This window comes from Pristis pectinata, chromosome 1, assembly GCF_009764475.1.
Source record: "Pristis pectinata isolate sPriPec2 chromosome 1, sPriPec2.1.pri, whole genome shotgun sequence".
Taxonomy (NCBI): Eukaryota; Metazoa; Chordata; class Chondrichthyes; order Rhinopristiformes; family Pristidae; genus Pristis; species Pristis pectinata.
In genome coordinates, this window is record NC_067405.1 from 39,043,757 (window position 1) to 39,063,286 (window position 19,530).

General features: G+C 39.8%; 1 protein-coding gene across 2 annotated transcripts in view; it reads left to right on the forward strand.

Moving 5' to 3' along the window:
• LOC127570085 (coiled-coil domain-containing protein 148-like) overlaps positions 1-19,530 on the forward strand; it is an 86,400-nt gene that overhangs the window by 14,437 nt on the left and 52,433 nt on the right. For both annotated transcript variants that reach the window (XM_052015374.1, XM_052015365.1), the window contains exon 4: positions 17,925-18,028. In XM_052015374.1, the coding sequence (XP_051871334.1) occupies positions 17,925-18,028 (104 nt within the window). The remainder of the gene's footprint in view (positions 1-17,924; positions 18,029-19,530) is intronic.

Sequence of the window (19,530 nt, forward strand, 5' to 3'; positions counted from 1 at the left end):
TCACTCTCTGGAAGACAGATCTGACATCTGCACTGGTGACTGTGGGTACAGGTGCATTGGAGGCTGTCGGGGAGGGTGGTGACATTTCATTCCCCTTCTGTTCTAAGCATATGTAGAATGCGTTAAGCTCATCAGGAAGGGATGTACTGTTGTTGGCGATGCTGCCCGGTTTTGCTTTGTAGCCCATTATAGCATGCAAGCCCTGCCACAACTGATGGCTGGTCTGGGACTTGATTTTGGACTGGTGTTGTCTCTCGGCATCCCTGATAGCTTTATGAAGGTCGTATCTCAATTTCTTGTGTAGGTCAGGGTCACCTGATTTGAACGCTGCAGTCCTGGACTTCAGTTGGATGTGGATCTCCCAGTTCATCCATGGTTTCTGGTTTGGGAACACCCAGATTGACTTCATTGGTACACAGTCCTCTACACACTTGCTGATAAAGTCTGTGACAGTGGTGACATACTCATCTGGGTAGGCTGATGAGTCTACTGACTCAAAGCAGTCATGTGGAAGCTCCTTTATTTCACAGACCAGCACTGTATGACTTTATGTTTGCATGCAAGGAGAAGGAGCACAGCCTGCTGGTCTGGTTTACCAAAATGTGGGCAGGGGATGGATCAACCCTAGTTGTGTAGCATGGTCAGGATGTTTGGGGCCGCTGATAGGACAGGAGATGGGCTGGAGATGGAGGAGTTTTGCACTCTTCAATCCACACCAGTACATTGCCACCAATTCAATGTGCTCAAATTTTGTTTAATAACCTGTTAATGGCACCTTACCAAAGGTCTTTTGAAAGTCCAAACACACCACATCAGCTGGTATTTTGTTAACTGTTTTTCCGTTATCTATCCTGGTAATTTCAACTTTAAAAAATTCAATAAATTTGCCAAACATGACTTCCCTTTCATGTCCACATTGACTCAACCTAGTCCCATTATTATGTTCTCTATCGCCTGTTATCACTTCCTTAAAATAGATTCTAACTTTAATTGAATAATGATGTTAGACCAACTTTTCTGCAATTTCTCTGCCATTTCCTTAGTCTCCAATATAATTTCTCCTGTCTCAACTTGCATAGAAGCTTTATTATCAAAGTCTATATTTAAATTTCTACTAACTTTCTCTCATATTCTACTTTCCCTTTTCTGTAAATTTCTTGGTCATCCTTTGCTGAATTCTGAAATGTTCCGAATCCTCAGGCTTGTTACTCTTCTTGTCCTTTTCCTTTGATCTAATACTATCTTATCTTCTTGATAGCCACATATAGGTCAATTTTCCCATTTCATTTTCATTCATTAAAAGGATGTATATTTGTTTGAAACTGTGCATAAATTCATTGAATATTAGCCATTGCTTACTTATTGTTATAATGTCCCTTTCTTCATGGTTTGCTTTGATTAGATTCAAAACCCTGATTTCTGATTGAACAAAATCACTTCAATTTTTATGTAAAATTCTATCATGTTATGATTACTTTTTCCTGAAGGTTCTATAAGTAGCAAGTTATTAATTAAACCTTTCTCCTCGTACAATATTAAATATAAAATAGTCTGTTCTCTCTGGTTCCCTGACATACTAAACGAGAAAACTCTATTTTGTGCATTCTGCGAATTATTGCTAATTTGATTTCCCAGACCATATATAGATTAAAATCCTCCATTGCTATTGTATTACTCTTGTTACCATTCACCCAACATGCTTATTTCTTTTTGTAGATTCTTTGTTTCGTCTTACAACTTAGATTCCCATCTATCTTTGCTCATTGGCAAACTCTGATACATTACTTTGTTCCCTTGTCCGAGTCATTGATACAGATTATAAGTAGCTGAGACCTTGCCTGGATCGGTGAGGCATCCCAGTTGTTAAAGCTTTCCAACCTGATAAAGACTGATTTACCCCTACTGCTTTCTGTTATTTATCAATCCTCTGCCTAACTTATGTTCAATCCCTTTAGTCAGTTCCTGTGTAGTAGTCTTTGACGTGGCACCTTATTGCATGCCCTTTGGAAATCCAAATTTGCCACCTCTACTGGTTCCTCTCAATGCTAGATACTTGTTCAAAGAACTCTAATAAATTTTTCAAACATGATTTCCAATTCATAAAACCATGATGACTCTGCTCAAGCTTTTGAATATCTAACCATGCCACAATGGATTCCAGCATTTTTCCATTGACTGATGTTGCACTAACTAGATTTTTGTTTCCTGTTTCTCTCTCCTTTCTTTATTGAGTAATGGTTTCAAATGTCCTATATTCCAATCAATGAAACACTTCTAATAAACAGTAAGTCGTATTGCTCCCTGTAATTTACCTGAGGACTGTGGGCAAGAAGGAGGTATAAAATATAAATGTAATAACCTTTCACCTGTTCACTTTCTGGATTGAATATAGAGGATATGGGCAGCAAGCTATTCTTAAGGAACTAGATAGTTCAGTAAGTACTACCTTATCATCATGGGGCCAGCAAGCTGAGATTACTGAAAGATCACAGTGAAACTTCTTAGGCAAACTATGTGTTTCCATTTAGTTAAATTATTGTTTTTGACCTGTAGAAGATGGAAAATAAAAAGAACCATGTAAAGAGTGCATATATAACCTGTCTTGGAGCAGTAGGAACTGATGTGTCTCCCTAGGCCATGCAAGCTATGCACTTTACACAGCCTACTACTGGTCTGATGAGTTTGCATAGTTAACTAACTCAATTATGTACTCAAACCACTCAAATAACTGTCAAACAGCTTCGATGTGTACATTTTTATGAAATACATTTAATCATTCTGTGATTATTTTTATTCTGTGTTATTTCTCTGGCTACCAATATTAAATCCACAGGCTTCTCTGTCTTCTTTCATGTTTTCTTTATAATCTTGTGCCACATTTTCTTCTCTAGAATCCCTTTTAGATAGAATTGTATAAATACGCTTTATTTTTCTGTTCTGCAAGTTTATTCACATTCCCATGTAATTTGTTTCAGTGCTTCTCCATATTAATTATTCATCTCCAATTTGGTTTTATCTACAAATTTAGAACTCTATTAATTCTGTAATTTGAATCATTAATGTGACAATAGTAGTCAGAGCACTGATCCTTACAGAACACCAGTACTCACCTTCTTCTACTTTGAATAGTTACTCTTTATTCCTACTCCCTGCATTCTAACTTGAAGTCAACAAGTAATCCATTCTGGTACTTGTCTCCTGATTTGAATTTTTTGACGTTGTTCTTTCCTCTTTTGAAAATCTAGATAAATTACAACTACTGCGTTAACATTGCCTGCTCACTCCATTACTTTTTCAAAAAATTCGATAAGTAAGTCAAGTATAATTTTCCCTTTCAAAATCCATGCTAATTATTCATTGTTATTTTTTTAACAGATGTCTTTGTATTCTCCCCTTTAGTGAGGATCCTTTATATTTCCTGCCACCATTGTTAAGTTAACTAGTCTCTAATTCCCTAGACATGTTTTATCTCCTTCTTAAACACAGATGCCATGTTAATTATCTGAATGCACTTATCTCATAAACCATATACCCTCCAATGTCATGTCCACCTTTTCCAACTCCTGGTAAATCACAAAGCAGAATAATGATTTGATATTTCTGCCACCCCAGTTGTTCCCCAGTCTATCCCTTAATGGTTCTATTCCAATCCCAATCTTCCTTTCTTAATTGACATGTCAGTAAAATATTTTACATTTTTCATGTTCCTTGACAATTTCCCTATTTACTGATTTCCCCTAAGATGTCCAAAGCTTGTGACTAATTTCTTTCATCATCCTCAGTAGTAATCTTTGAAGAGCACAAAAAATCTTACATTTTTGTAAATAATTTTCAAATCCATTAGCTTGTATACCTATTGGTTTTAATTTCCAATTCTGTCCAGGAAGTCCTGAAGTTTGTTTCTAAATTATAGAACATAGAACATTACAGCACAGTACAGGCCCTTTGGCCCACAATGTTGTGCCGACATTTTATCCTGCTCTAAGATTTATCTAACCCTTCCCTCCCACATAGCCCTCCATTTTTCTCTCCTTCATGTGGCTATCTCTTAAATGTACCTAATGTATCTGCCTCCACAACCTCTGCTGGCAGTGTGTTCCACACACCCACCACTCTCTTTGTGGAAAAAAAAACTTACCTCTGACATCCCCAATATACCTTCCTCCAATCACCTTAAAATTATGCACCCTCGTGTTAGCCATTTTCGCCCTGGGAAAAAGTCTCTGACGTTCCACTCGATCTATGCCTCTTATCATCTTGGACACCTCAATCAGTACCATCAAAATAGTGATTGAAATATTTGTCATTTCTACATCATTAGTAACCTGATTTTTTCCCCCAAAGTACAGAAACCTTTCATATTCTTTTTATATTTTTGACAATCTTAATCTCATTATCTTTTAGGATTCTTCTGATCAATTCTTTATACCCTTATGAGATATTGATTGCAGCTGTGGTTCTCACTTAAACCACTATTTTCATTTCCAATCCACATCCTGCATTCCTCACACTCCATTTCTACCTAATTCGATCTACTTTTCTTTGACAAGCTCTATTTATTTTGCAATCCTCTAATTTTGTTTTCAAAATTTGAAACGGTTATCTGTTTATATGCAAATCCTTGAAGTTTAGCTCACTTGAAGCACTTTCAGGGATCTATGTCCTTCTCCAGAGGTGCATGTACATTATCCAGACTGAGTTTTAAGAGCAATACTGAAAGATTGTTGCAGTGTTAGATGGATTATCTTTTAGATTAGTCATTAAACTGTGGTCCATCTGCCCTTTCATGTGGAAATAAAAGTTCTCGTGATACTTTTCAAAATTGAGCAGCAAAGTTCTCCTTGTTTCTAGACCAACATTTATAGAAAACTAAAACAGGTCATGCATCTTGCCACTGTTGTGAGACCTTGCTTTATGCAAATTAGTCACTGCACTATCTATCCTACAATAATCCTACATTTCGAAAGAAATTCTTGGCTGTAAAGAATCTTAGGATATTTTGAGATTGTGAAAATCCTCTCTGTTTTACCATTGCATCTGTTTTACCAATGCAACCTTGCTTTGCTGGTAGTAAAACTGCTCCTCCGAGTTGCTCTTTCTGGTTGTTGAAGTCCCAGTTGAGGTACATTTCTTCCACTGTTTAGAGGTGCCTCTTTTCTGCTTACTCAATGAAAATGCTCCTTTATGGTAAAACATGTGGAACAAATAGAAGTTAAAATAATTTCAGATATTTTGATGAGGCTGTACTTCAGAAACCTTCAATCAGTTAATCTATATGACCTTTGATTTAGTACTCTGATAGTAAATTACTGCAAGCTCCAATAGCTGTCAGCAACTCATTTATTTCTCTGATGCATGGAAAGTTTCCCTACAACTGTGTATGTGAGACTGGCCTCTTAGATAAGCCTACCTACAAGGACTTCATTATATTTGGCACTTGATTGTCAAAGCAAATATAAAAAGAGATTGTGCGACTATCAAAAGACTTCTTTCAATAGACTGAAGGTGTGTCACTGTGTTTTCAATATGCTGCCAAAATTGTGGCGTTGATACATCTAAGATACTACCAATTAACAAGTTAAATAATAACTGGAGTCTTGCTTTTCTGTGGCTCAAAGCTTGAACCTCTCTAGTTCATGCATTCAATCCTCTAAATAATGCTGTCACCATTGATTGATATAAATGAAATAAATTCTGACAGCTGCTGAGGCAGTGGGCATAAAAGTGTATGATTCTGACAGACCAACTCCCAAGTTCATGGAGTGAAACCTCTTTCTGAATACGATGTTGATGATTTTATGACAACAGAAGAGTGTAGCCAACCAGGCAGATTGTTCAAGCAGATCATTAAACCATTTATGGTTTGATTTCCTTGGAGAAATAAATGAAATTTCTGCTTTGGTCAAATGGCAGTATCTACCACCAGTGTTATGCAATGCCACTGGTTATGATATTTAATTGTATGATTGGAAGGAAATAATATTAAAATATTCAAGACATGACAACCGCTGCTAGAGCTACAAGAACATAAAAAGTAGGAGCATGAGTGGGCCAGTTGGCCCTTTGAGCCTGCTTTGCCATTCATCAAGATTGTGGTCAATATTGTACCTCAGCCCCATTTCCTGCACTATCCCCGTATCCCTTAAGTCCATTTATATCTAGAAATGGATCAATTTCTGTTTAGAATGAAATCAGTGACTGATTCTCCATAGTCTTCTGGGGTAGAGAATTCCAAAGATTCATCACCCTCTGTGTAAAGGCATTTTTCTTCATTCCATTCTATCCCTAAATGGCCCACCCCTGAGATTATCAGACAGGAACGTGGTTACAATCAGATCAATAACACAAGGTTGAGAGGTTGAGGCTGAAGACCCAATGGTGACTTGCTTGCATCTACATCTCAGTAATGGACATGTTATATCTCCTTAAGCTCTATTTTGGCCTTTGATTTATTTGATTTATACTTATACTCTGTATATAAAATTTATCTGGGCAAAATAAATGCAGGAGGCAGGTAGCTGGATGACTTTCAGGAGAGGGGAAGGGAATAAGCAGGTAGTGCAGAGTACCCCTATTGCCGTTCCACTCAATAACAGTATACTGCTTTGGATACTGTTGAGGGGGGAACGACCTACCAGGGGAAAGCCGCAGTGGTCAGGCCGCTGGCACTGAGTCTGGCTCTGGCTCTGTGGCTCAGGAGGGAAGGGGGGAGAAGAGGAGAGTAATAGTGATAGGGGACTCTATAGTTAGTGGAGCAGACAGGAGAGTCTGTAGACGTGAAAGAGACTCCCAGGTGCCAGTGTCAGGGATGTCTCAGATCAGGTCCACAGCATTCTGAAGGGGGAGGATGAGCAGCTGGAAGTCGCGGTACACATTGGTACCAACGATGTAGGTAGGAAAAAGGATGAGGTCCTGAAAATTGAATATGGGGAACTAGGTAGGAAGCTGAAAAACAGGACCTCAAAGGTAGTAATCTCTGAATTGCTGCCTGTGCCACGCACCAGTGAGAATAAGATTAGGTTGATCTGGTGGATGAATGTGTGGCTGAGAAATTGGTGCAGGGGGCAGGGTTTCGGATTTGTGGAGGATTGGGATCTCTTCTGGGGAAGGTATGATCTGTACAAAAGGGACAGGTTACACCTGAACAGGAGGGGGAGGAATATCCTTGCGGGCAGGTTTGCTAGAGCTGTTGCGGAGGGTTTAAACTAGTTTGGTAGGGGAATGAGAACCCGAGTGATAAGTCAGAGGATGGGGCAGTTGTTGTACAGGTTGATGCAGCGTGTAGAGAAACTGGGAGGAAGGATAGGCATTTGATTGGGCAAAATTGCAGTCAGTTGGATGATTTGGTGTCTGTCTATTTTAATGCAAGAAGTATCAGGAACAAGGATGATGAACTTAGAGCATGGGTCAGTACATGGAACTGTGACGTGGTGGCCATTACAGAGACTTGGCTGTCACAAGGGCAGGATTGGTTGCTGGATGTTCCAGGATTTAGATGTTTCAAAAGGGACAGGGAGGGAGGTAAAAGAGGTGGGGGAGTGGCATTACAAATTAGGGATAGTATCACAGCTGCAGAAAGGGAAGGCATCCTGGAGAGATAGTCTACTAAGTCAGTGTGGGTGGAGGTCAGAAACAGGAAGGGAGCAATCACTCTATTGCGAGTATTCTATAGACCCCCCCCCACAATAGCAACAGGGACACTGAGGAACAGATTGGGAGCAGATTTTGGAAAAGTGCAAAAATAACAGGGTCATTGTCATGGGTGATTTCAACTTCCCTAATATTGATTGGCACCTTCTTAGTGCAAAAGGTTTGAATGGGGTGGAATTTGTTGGGTGTGTCCAGGAAGGATTCCTGACACAATATGTAGAGAGGCCGACTAGAAGAGAGGCCATTCTGAATCTGGTACTAGGCAGTCAACCTGGTCAGGTGTCAGATCTTTCGGTGGGTGAGCATTTTGGTGACAGTGTTACGGACTCAGTGAATGTCTCTTTAAGATAGAGAGTGTGTGTGTATTTGTGTGTGTGGCGTGCTTACGTCAATAGAAGATAAAGGAGGTAAGGACGTTGTTGAAGAAGTCAGAAGAAGAAGAAGAGAGAGAGAAGGGAGAGAGACATCAGCCTGCTAGTGTTCTCTATCGATGGATGAGAAACTATAACTGTGTCTGCCACTGAAATCCATGTACGGAAGTTGGAAGTAATCCGGTGGAGTTCACTTTGTTGCTGACCTGTAAAAGGAAACAGGTATTTGTGTGTGGACGACCACGATTCGGATGCTTTTCGGGGTGAGGAAGTCACTACCGAGTAAACACTGGAGTGTCGTTTGGGTTCCATCGTGGAACATTTGGATTTCGTATTTACTCTCTCTATGTTTCTCTACATCTACGTCTTATCTTCAGACAACAGTGGTTGTTGAAGAAGCCCTTGCTCATGTTTCACCTTATGGCTTGCGGAACTGAACTTTAAGAACCATTCCTGAACTGGGAGTTTTGGACTTTGCCACACACACACACGAAGAGTTTAGTTTTGGGGTTAACGTTCAAGGTTTAACATTTTTGAATTCTAACATACTAACATTTTTACTTTTATTTTACGTATTATCATAAGTAGTGATTAATGAAATAGTTTTTAACACTGAATCAGGCTCAGTGTGTTTCTTTTGTTGCTGGTTCGTGACAACAGGGACCACAACTCGCTGACCTTTACTCTTGCCTTGGAGAGGGATAAGAACAGACGGTATGGAAAAGTACTTAATTGGAGGAGGCAGAATTATGATGCTACTAGGCAGGAATTTGGGAGTGTAAATTGGGAGCAGATGTACTCGGAAATGCACAATGGAAGTGTGGAGGTTGTTTAGAGATCACTTGCAGGGATTTCTGGATAGGTTTGTCCCACTGAGGCGGGAATAGGATGGTAGGGTGAAGGAACAATGGTTGACAAGAGATGTGGAATATCTAGTGAAGAGGAGGAAAGAAGCTTATTTAAGGTTCAGGAAGCAAGGATCAGACAGGGCTTGAGAGAATTAAAAGGCAGCTAGGAAAGAGCTTAAGAATGGACTTAGGAGAGCTAGAAGGGGGCATGAAAAGGCCTTGGCGAGTAGGATTAAGGAAAACCCCAAGACATTCTACTCATATGTGAAGGAGGATGACCAGAGTGAAGGTAGGACTGATTAGAGATAGGGGAGGAGACATGTGCCTGGAGTTGGAGGAGGTAGGGGAGGTCATTAATGAATACTTTGCTTCAGTATTCACATGTGGGAGAAAACTTGATGTTTGTGAGGACACCATAAAATGGCCTGATAAGCTGGAACATGTCGATGTTAAGAAGGAGGATGTGCTGGAACTTTTCAAAAACATTAGGACAGGTAAGTCCCCAGGACTGGACGGGATCTATCCCAGGATACTATGGGAAGAGATTTCTGAGTCCTTTGAGATGATCTTTGCATCCTCACTGGCCACAGGAGTAGTACCGGATGATTGGAGGGTGGCAAATGTTATTCCTTTGTTCAAGAAAGGGAGTAGGAATAACCCTGGGAATTATAGACCAGTGAGTCTTACTTCAGTGGTGGGCAAATTATTGGAAATGATTCTTAGGGACAGGATTTATGAGCATTTGGAGAAGCATAGTTTGATTAGGGATAGTCAGCATGGCTTTGTGAGGGGCAGGTCATGCCTTACAAGCCTGATTGAATTCTTTGAGGATGTGACAAAACACATTGATGAGGGTAGAGCAGTGGATGTGGTGCATATGGACTTTCATAAGACGTTTGATGAGGCTTCCATGATAGGCTCATTCAGAAGGTCGGGAGGCATGGGATCCAGGGAAACTTGGCCGTGTGAATTCAGAATTGACTTGCCCATAGAAGGCAGAGTGTGGTTGTAGATGGAGCGAATTCTGCCTGGAGGTCGGTGACCAGTGGTGTTCCGCAAGGATCTGTTCTGGGACCCCTGTTCTTTGTGAGTTTTATGAATGACTTGCATGAGGAAGTGGAAGGGTGGGTTAGTAAGTTTGCAGATGACATAAAGGTTGGTGGTGTTGTGGATAGTATAGAAGGTTCTCAAGGGTTACAACAGGATATTGATAGGATGCAAAGCTGGGCTGAAAAGTGGCAGATGGAGTTCAACCCGGAAAAGTGAAGTGATTCACTTTGGAAGGTCGAATTTGAAGGCAGAACCCGGTTAATAGCAGGATTCTTAGCAGTGTGGAGGAACAGACGGATCTTGGGGTCCAAGTCCATAGATCCCTCAAAGTTGCTGTGCAAGGTTGATAGGGTTGTTAAGGTGTATTGGCATGTTGGCCTTCATTAGTTGGGGTATTGAGTTCAAGAGCCACGAGGTAATGTTGCAGCTCTATAAAACTCTGGTTAGACCATAGTTAGGATATTATGTTTAGTTCTGGTCACCTCACTATAAGAAGGATGTGGAAAACTTTAGAAATGGTGCAGAGGAGATTTACCAGGATGCTACCTGGATTGGAGAGCATGTCTTATGAGGATAGGTTGAGCGAGCTGGGGCTTTTCTCTTTGGAGCGAAGGAGGATGAGAGGTGACTTGATAGAGGTGTACAAGATGATAAGCAGCATAGATTGAATGGAAAGCCAGAGACTTTTTCCCAGGTTAAAAATGGCTAACATGAGGGGGCATAATTTTAAGGTGACTAGAGGAAAGTACAGGGGGAATATCAGAGGTATGTTTTTTACACAGAGAGTGGTGGGTGCTTGGAATGTGCTGCCAAGAGTGCTGGTAGAAGCAGATACATTAGGGACATTTAAGAGACTCTTAGATGGGCACATGGATGATAGAAAAATGGAGGGGTATGTGGGAGGGAATGGTTAGATTGATCTTAGATTAGGCTAAAAGGTTGGCACAACATCGTGGGCCGAAGGGCCTGTACTGTGCTGTAATGTTCTATGTTTAAAATGTCCGCCTTGATGCTGTCTTTCTCATGTCAATTAATTTGAAACATTTCTTACTTGTCACTTTTGCTATAATTGCATATTTAATTTAATATTATGTTCCCTTAAGCTATGGTATCTCTATTATTGTTTGTGATCCGGTCTGCTGTTTTTACAACTCTCTTCTATTATTATAAACTGTTCTTCTGTGGTTCCAATATAATTGCCTCAGTGTGGAAATAATAGTAATTCCCTTCAAAAGTTCCAACAAGGTTGGGATTATTGCATATTCACATGCATATATGTAAATCCAAAGCTTGCAGCTTGCTCTCTGTGATTTTGGAAATGTACTCCAACATTGGACTCATGGAGTTCAACAGTGTAAAATGAGTTTATAGCAATTTTACAAAGCTACAAAAGGTCTAACCTGGCACAAGGGCAGATTCTCTTTTGTAGCTTTGTAAAATTGCTATAAACTCATTTTACTCTGTTAGACCTGGCACAGAGACAGCTAGGTGTATTTTTTGAATCAGTTATTTGTCTTTTATTTTAAATTTCAATATATACTTTATAAAAATTAAGAAGTATGTAATACAGAACATTTTCATAACAAGTTATAGAGTCATAGAGAGATACAGCATGGAAACGGGCCCTTCGGACCATCGACTCTGCATTATTCCCATTTTTTATTCTCCCCACATTCTGATCATTACTCCAAGATTCTACCGCTCACCTACACACTAGAGGCAATTTATATTGGCTACTATGTCAACTGGAATGCATCACTATGATTCTACAAATATTAGTTTGGCATCACGGTCTAAAATGTGTGCAATTGTGAATAGCTTGAATTTTTTCCTTTTACTCGCTGGGCAAGTACATGGTTGGCCCTTCTTTCTGATATTTAGGTATACAAGAAAGGCCCTTTCCATTAATCTTGCATATATGAGGAAAGGGTCTTTCTCGCATGCCTAGCTGCACTGGAAATGAGCTGATTGCCCACAACCTCAGCGAATGCATCTCTGACAGTCAGATTTGGGATGAGATGCAGAGCTATTTATCAAAATTTATCCCAAACAGCTGCATAACTCTCAACTTTATGCTGTATGGACTTCTCCAAGGGCTACACATTGAGACAAATATCTATTGCTACTAAACAACATCAACACAGTGAAAGATGCCTTTGATATGCCTGACATTCACTCATGTTTGAGAGCAAGCCTATGACTTTTGTGCTAAGCAACATGCTGAAGTTGGATGCAGCCACTGCAGGGCTCTTTGGAAAGGCCATAGCTTAGGGCCTTCCTGCCATTGCAAATTAGTTGAAACCTGTGTTAAAACACCATGAACTATTTGCTTTAAGGCTTGTAATATTAAGTAACATGCTAACCTTAAGTAAAAGGAAATAACATGACATAACAAAATATTAGGGTGCCAGAGTGGCACAGCCAATAGAGCAGCCGCCCTCACAGCATCAGAGACTAGATTCATTCCTGACAGAGGAAATCTAAAAGAACTTCAAAACTCAACAAGATATGAAATACAAATTTAATTCTTTAGTAGTTTAAAGCAAAACTGTAAATGGTTCATTTACATTATCTGCATCCTTTAGTTCTACAAAGCCTGTCTGTTTGTATGGGCATAGTGCCACAAACAATGCTGAATAATAGAACACTCTACACGTGGTTTACCTTTAACAATACATGTACACCACACACAATGATCCATGTCAAATTCCCATTGAATGCCAAAACTTAATCAACATTTTCTATGGCCTTTGACTCCATAAGTAAAATTATTGGCATTTTAAATAATGACTCAAAGATGTTTCAAGTTTTAAACAATACATTTGATAAAATGATTTTGCTTTGCACTATTTCCTTATATAATAATTAATGCAGATTTCCTGTGGTTAAGAAGGTGTATTAAAGCATCATTTATTGGAAGCAAGTATGATGTCAGATTCATAGTCTTCCAGTTTTACAGCAAGGAAACAGGTCCTTCAGCCCACCATGTACATGCTACCTCATGTGCCTAGCTACACTCATCCTATTTACCTGCCTGTTGTGAGAATATCTGCCCCCACCACCTCTTCAGGCAGTGCATTCTAGTCTCCAATCATCCCATATGTGAAAAAAAACTTACTCTCAGATCCTCTCTAAACCTCCGACCTCTCACCTTAAACCTAGGCTGTCTTGTCTTAAACAGTCCCACCATAGGAAAAAGATTTTTTACTGTCTACCCGAGATACATTTCATATCCCACTGAATTCCAGAACTTGCAAGTGCTGTTGAGCTGAGTTGGGATTGCATAAAGACTGGTCACTATTCCAAAGAAATATTGCGAGTGAAGGATGGTTACCATATATTACTCTTGTGTTGTGCCTTTATGCTTTGACTACAAAAGATGAAAACCTACAAATAGATCATGAGGCTGTAATCTTAGTTGTAGATGTTAATGAAAAGTAAATAGTGCTGAGGTTAAGGGAAGAAAATCTCATAGCTTAAAATAGAATTTACTAATTTCCCTGAGATCTTTCCATTTATATTGCTAGATATAGGCTAATGTTACAGTATGTCTGCGCTGACATTAGTGTATTTCTAACCTTCTCTGCATCCTGAAAATGGCTTTGTAAGTACTGAATTTAATCAGTTTCTTTTGGCTTACGCTAATTCACTGTCTTTTAATGTATAAAATGTCCCACAAAAGGAAATAGGTATGAAGGAACTTGAACGAAAGGATAAAAAGGACATCAGCTGGAAGGGTGGGCTGAAATGACAGTAGACAGGTAGGAGGAGAACAAAAATGCAAGGGAGAGAGACAGAGGAAGGCATGCCAATCATTACAGACTAGACAGTCAGACATCCAATATCTAAGGTGAAGGCAAAGGAAATCTGGGTGTTGAAGAGGACAAAAAGGTGGAACTGGAATTTGGGATATCCTCTCTGGGATATGGACATTGCTGGAAGAGCAGCATTTAATACTTATCCCAAATTGCCCCCTGAAAAGACAATGGCAACCATTTCTCTTGAACCATCACTTTCCATTTATTAAAGGTAGAGTGACAATGCCATTATTAAGAGAGTTCCTGGTTCCTGACCCAATGAAAATGAAGGAGTAGCAATTGTCATCAGTTTGGGATGGTGTGTGATTTGGCAGGACACATACAGAAAATATTGTTTCTGTGTATTTGGTGCCCTTGTCCTTTTATGCATAAGTTTCAGAGGAACTTTCAAAGACACTTTTTCAAGTGCTACAGTGTAACTGTGGATAGTACACATCGCAACTTGGTGCATAGTCAGTGGTGGATTTGAATGTTTAAGGTGATTGATAGGATGCAAATCACTTGAGCTGCTTGTTCCTGAATTATATTAAACTATTTGAGTGCTTTGGATCTGCAACTCACCAAAGCAAGTAGTAGGTATTCCACGCACTTGTAGATGGTGGAAAGGTTTGGGGAAATCAATTAAAAAGAACTGCCATTAATGCCACCTCACAGGATTTAGTTGTGGAATTGATGGCCTCTCAAAAATTTGAAATGGAGCATGTGTTTATGCAGCCTGAAGTAGTTTATCTAGGTTTCAGCATTGATAAGAATGGACAAAAACAAGTGCAGGAAAAGGTGGAGACTGTTGGGTGTAAGAGAGCCAACCAACGTCATTGAGCTTAGCTCTTTCACAGGGATGTGTCAGTGCAATTTGATGTTTCTAATGAATTTGGCCTCCACATTAAATCCCCTTCGTGAATTATTGCAGAAAAAGGAGCCTTGGCATTGGAATGTAGGGGGACAGAGGGCATATAAGCTGTGTCAAGTAAGCTCAGCTGCAAATCCTTCAGAGCCAAACGGTGCAGATGGTAATAGATGTTGAAAGGTTCATATAAATGAATTTGTGCATGCACAAAACACCGAAGAAAATGATGATCAGGAATATGAGGAGCAGGATGGGCAAGGATTTGAGATACAAAACAGTTACTAAGATGCAGCATTTTTCTGTACAGAATACAGCTCAGGAGGCATATGTGACCACAATGAATTGGATGTGACACAGTCTACAGGAGAAGGAGATCCACAGAAATTGCAGGTCCCTGCAGACAAATGCATCTTTTGCAGTTGAGGAAATCTGACCCGTTTGAACTGGCTTTAGGGGCCAGAGTTAATAACAGCAAGAATGAGGCCATGGTCTTTGACAAATGGCTTGACAGGTCTCCTCTACCCTTCATCAGCAGGCTTGATTAACTAAAAGAGCTGGGAATCTGGTTCAGAGGAGCAAGGGTGTGTGTCAAGGATTGACAGAAGTAGAGCCAAGGTGAAACAGAAGTTGTGGGAGCAGAGTTTCCTCTCAGTGGTGGGCAAGGACCTGCTCATCAGGTGTGAGGTGCTCTCATTGTTGCTGTACATAGTGCAGGTGTGGTCTGTATTTCACTCCTGCATTGCAGCAGTAACCCAAGCCATCCTCCATTTTATCTGGAAATCTAAAATGGATCAAGTCCATCTGGATGTGATGGATTGGTCTCCAGGGAAAGGGAGGGGAGAAAGTACCCAACATAGTCCTCATGCTGATGGTCACCTTTGTATATGGTTGCATCAAGTTGCCCGTGGAGCCTGAGTACACAAGCACCAAGTGTCCCTGGTATTGCGGATAAGCCTGGCCTCATTGCTAGGCAATGTTCTATTCGGTTGGAGTTTGACATACCTCTCCTTTGTAGAAAAGTTTCTGTAGAAAAATACCTTGAACATATGTACATCAGGCAGTGGACAACATAAAATGTCTTGGAGGTTTTGCAGGAGAAGGACACCCTGGATCTTGTGTGATTGTTCCCCGAGCAGGCAGTCAAAGTCATTTGACAGAATGCCGCATTGCCAGACCTCACCAACGAGCACTGAGATGGTGCTTGGCTGGTGGTGAGAGGGACCTTTCCCATCAGATCCTTCATGCATAGCCAGAGTCTCAGTCCTATTGCATGATGCTGCCAAGGTGGCTATCAAACAGATGAGACAGTTGTCACCTCCTTCTGGGTTGTCTGTTTGCCAAGAAGTCTGGAAAGGATGCAATGGTCTTCATCAAGGCACATCCTAAGCATACGTGTAACACAGGACTTTGTTGTCTATGGGCTGTTCCTAGGGAAGCATACTGAGACAAACATCAACTGTTGCTAAAAGATTATCGATATCAACATGGTGAAAGATGCAATTAGGTCTGTCCAAAACTTGTTGGCCTTCCAGTGCAAGGAGATGTCTGCAAGCAAATACTGCTGGCTGGCATGTTCCAAGGTACAGGAGTAAAGCTGAAGGACACACTGAATCTCGATGCAGCCTCTGCAAAGGCTTTGTGGGAAGTTCCACAGTCTTAGGTTCAGTTTCCACTGGGCATTGAGGGGGTGGCCCTATGTAAGCCTCCCAAAATACTTCAGGGGTGTATTGTTTAAGGAGAAACATAGTAGTGTTGACACATGGTAAGCAAATCATTGAAATGTTAGTACAACAAATGTAAAGAATGACATGAACCATCTGTAGTTACTTATGTATTATGAATAAAGTATATTTTTGGAAAAGTAGTTCTCAGTGAAGAGCAAGACCTGTGATTTACAACCATGTAATGCATGCCATTTATTTTTTACTTCATGTGTAAATAGTTCAATTGATTATATGGGACTACTTCCATTTAAAGGAGAAGCAGTGTAATTTGCAGCATACTTGATTGTACTAGCTGGCATGACTCTAATACATTGTTCTACCCGAACACTGCTGTTCAATTGAGATTTACCACCTCCAGTAAAGGATGTTCAATTATAGCTGAACCTCAGTTTGATGTCTGTGTTTGCAGCACAAGGTAAGTAACACACAGACATGACACTCAGGGCTGCAGCTATAATAGAATGGCTTGGCTAGAGGAGAGGTTAGTTAAGGATTTGTTGGGATTTTGCCAGGACCCAGCTGTACTACTGAAGATTTGTGCTCCTTCAATAATAGGGCTGGGTTCCAGGAACATCAAATTTATTGTAAACTTGTCTTTCTTTGGTGTAGGACTCTCAGAAGTAGGTAGAAATGAATTATCCACATAGCACTTGTGGCTGAAAACGTTTGCAAATACTTAAGCCATGAGTTTTTATATTTGTGCTGGGCTCTGCCTCTGAATCCTGTGAACACTGTGTGAAAGAGAAACAGACATTTTGGGGAGAATACTGGTGGGATTGTTGTGCGGGTGAAAAAAAGTAAGAAAGGGAGGAGAGGAAATTGAGAGAAGCAGGCAGCATTGGGGTTGCGAGGGAGGTAGTGGGGAGAAGAGATAGGGGTGTGAGTGGGTGGAGAAAGGTGGAGGGAAGGGGAGAGTAGGATGGGAGAGGGTAAAGTGTGGCATCTCTCTCTCCCTCTTCTTTCCCCCTTTTTATATTCTCTCTCTCCCAAAACTCCTCCTTTCTCCATATCCCACCTCTCTCTTTACACTCCATCTTTTGTTTCCCACCCTGAATCTGACAATATGCTTACCTCAGACTTACATATTTGGCTAAGTTAGTGCTTTACTTCAAGATGAGCCAATAACTTGCCTTCAGTTCCACAAGCTTCAACTTTAAACAACGGCTCTTGAGGGACTCTATCAATTGCTTCTGGAAGTCCCACATAAATAACATCCACTGACATTCTCCTATCCACTGCTTCAGTTATCTTCAAATTGGTTTGTCAGACTTGACTTATCCTTTACAAATCCACAGCAATTCTTCAGGTCAGAGCACTTCAGATTTTAGCAAACCATTCCAGAATATTGGTGTATCAGAGCCAATTGTTATTCTGTCCTCGCCTGACGTCCACACATGGATAAAAGGATCATATACTTGAGATCAAAGAGAAAGTCTAACTGTCTTGTTTTTCTTTCATCCTCTGTCAAGTGTAATGTTCTTGCTGTTAGCTGAGATTATATCTCACAATATTGACTGGTAAAACCAGATTTATTGATTGAGATTGGTTCTAACTAATGCATATACTCAGTTCCTGGTGGGGAATCTTACTTTTAAATTTTTTTATCATGAATATAGATACAGAAAATTTTACAAACAGCAAAGGTGAACAAAGAGAATACAATGATTAAGCAGCATCGACAGGCATTGTGGAAGGAGCATTCAAGACTATTGGAAGCTAGGTAAGATTTATACATGAAATGTTCCTTTGAAATTCATTTTTAATTGAACTTCACAAGGATATTACAATAAACATATTTATATCCATAAGTAAAATACTATGATACTGTGTTACTGGGTATTATTTTAAAGTGTACATGAATTATCTCCCACTGCCTTGAATTCTGAAGGGTTAAAATAAAATCATATTTATTCAGAATTGATTGGGCTATTCAAATGAAATGAGCTACAGTATGTAAAGTATAAAGGCTCTTCTAAAAATTCTAATTTTTGAAGTATGATATGAAATATTTCTAATATGAAATAATGCCTCCTTACATTATGATTATGGCTTTTTAAGTGACCCTTATTCACCAGTATTACTTTTTTTGTAGTTTTTTTTAAGAAAAACGAGATCTCTGCCAACCTGCACCTTGAAATAGCGTACCCCATAGATTACATAGTCAACAGCCAATGAGACCCTCCTGACATGAAGATCTTGTTTGAGCCAACCAGTGTGTTTTATAAATTGAACCAAAGCAGTAAACTTGGGAACTAGTATTTTTCTCATTCTGCTCTGGAGTGTTATGAGTAAAGGCATGTAACATGTAGAGTAGTTCTAGAAGGACAGGCTATATGGTTCAGTAGTTTATATCCTGCTATACCATGTGCATATCTGAGTGTTCCTTAACTATGTCTTTGTCAACCTGTATGTAAGGGCTCTGAAATTTATGCTTGGTCTATTTCCCCACTTATATTTCTACATCAATTGTTTTTATGCACTTAGACATCTGTTATCCAACTGCTGTTCCTAATGTTGCTTCTTTCTTAATTGATTCAGAGCTCTCATCTTTTCCATTCTAATCAATACTTACCATGGCCTGGTATGTTGACTTCTGCAGAACAATAAATCACTTACCTTTCTGGAGGTAATCTCTTTTCTGTCATCTTCCGCTCCATAGTCTCCTCCAGCAATTTGGATCTCCTACTGCTGATCCAGTGAGACTATGCTGCAAAATATTCATTACTTTTTAAACAGAGTTGTTGTAGCTTCTACAATTATGTAAAAAGAAAAAGATGAGTGAAGACAGATGTTGGTTTCTTACAGTCAGAAAGAGGAAAATTTATCATGGGGAACAAAGATATCACAGAGCAATTAGAGAATTATTTTGGTTGTGTCTTTACAGAAGAGGATAAAAATAACTTCCCAATGCTAAGGAACCAAGTGTCTAAGGAAGAGGAAGAATTAAAGGAAATTCCTATGAGCTAAAATATTGCTGAAGAAATTAATGGGATGAAAGCTGATAAATTCCCAGTGCCTAATAAACTGCATCACAGAGTACTAAAAGAAGTAGCCATGGGAATAGTGGAAGCATTGGTTGTCATCTTCCAAAATGTGATCAATTAAAGGACATTTCCTGCAGATTGACAGGAAGCAAACATAACTGAACTATTTTTTAAAAAGAGGAAGAAAACAGAGAATTAATGACCAGTTAACCTAACATTGGTAATAGGGAAAGTCCTA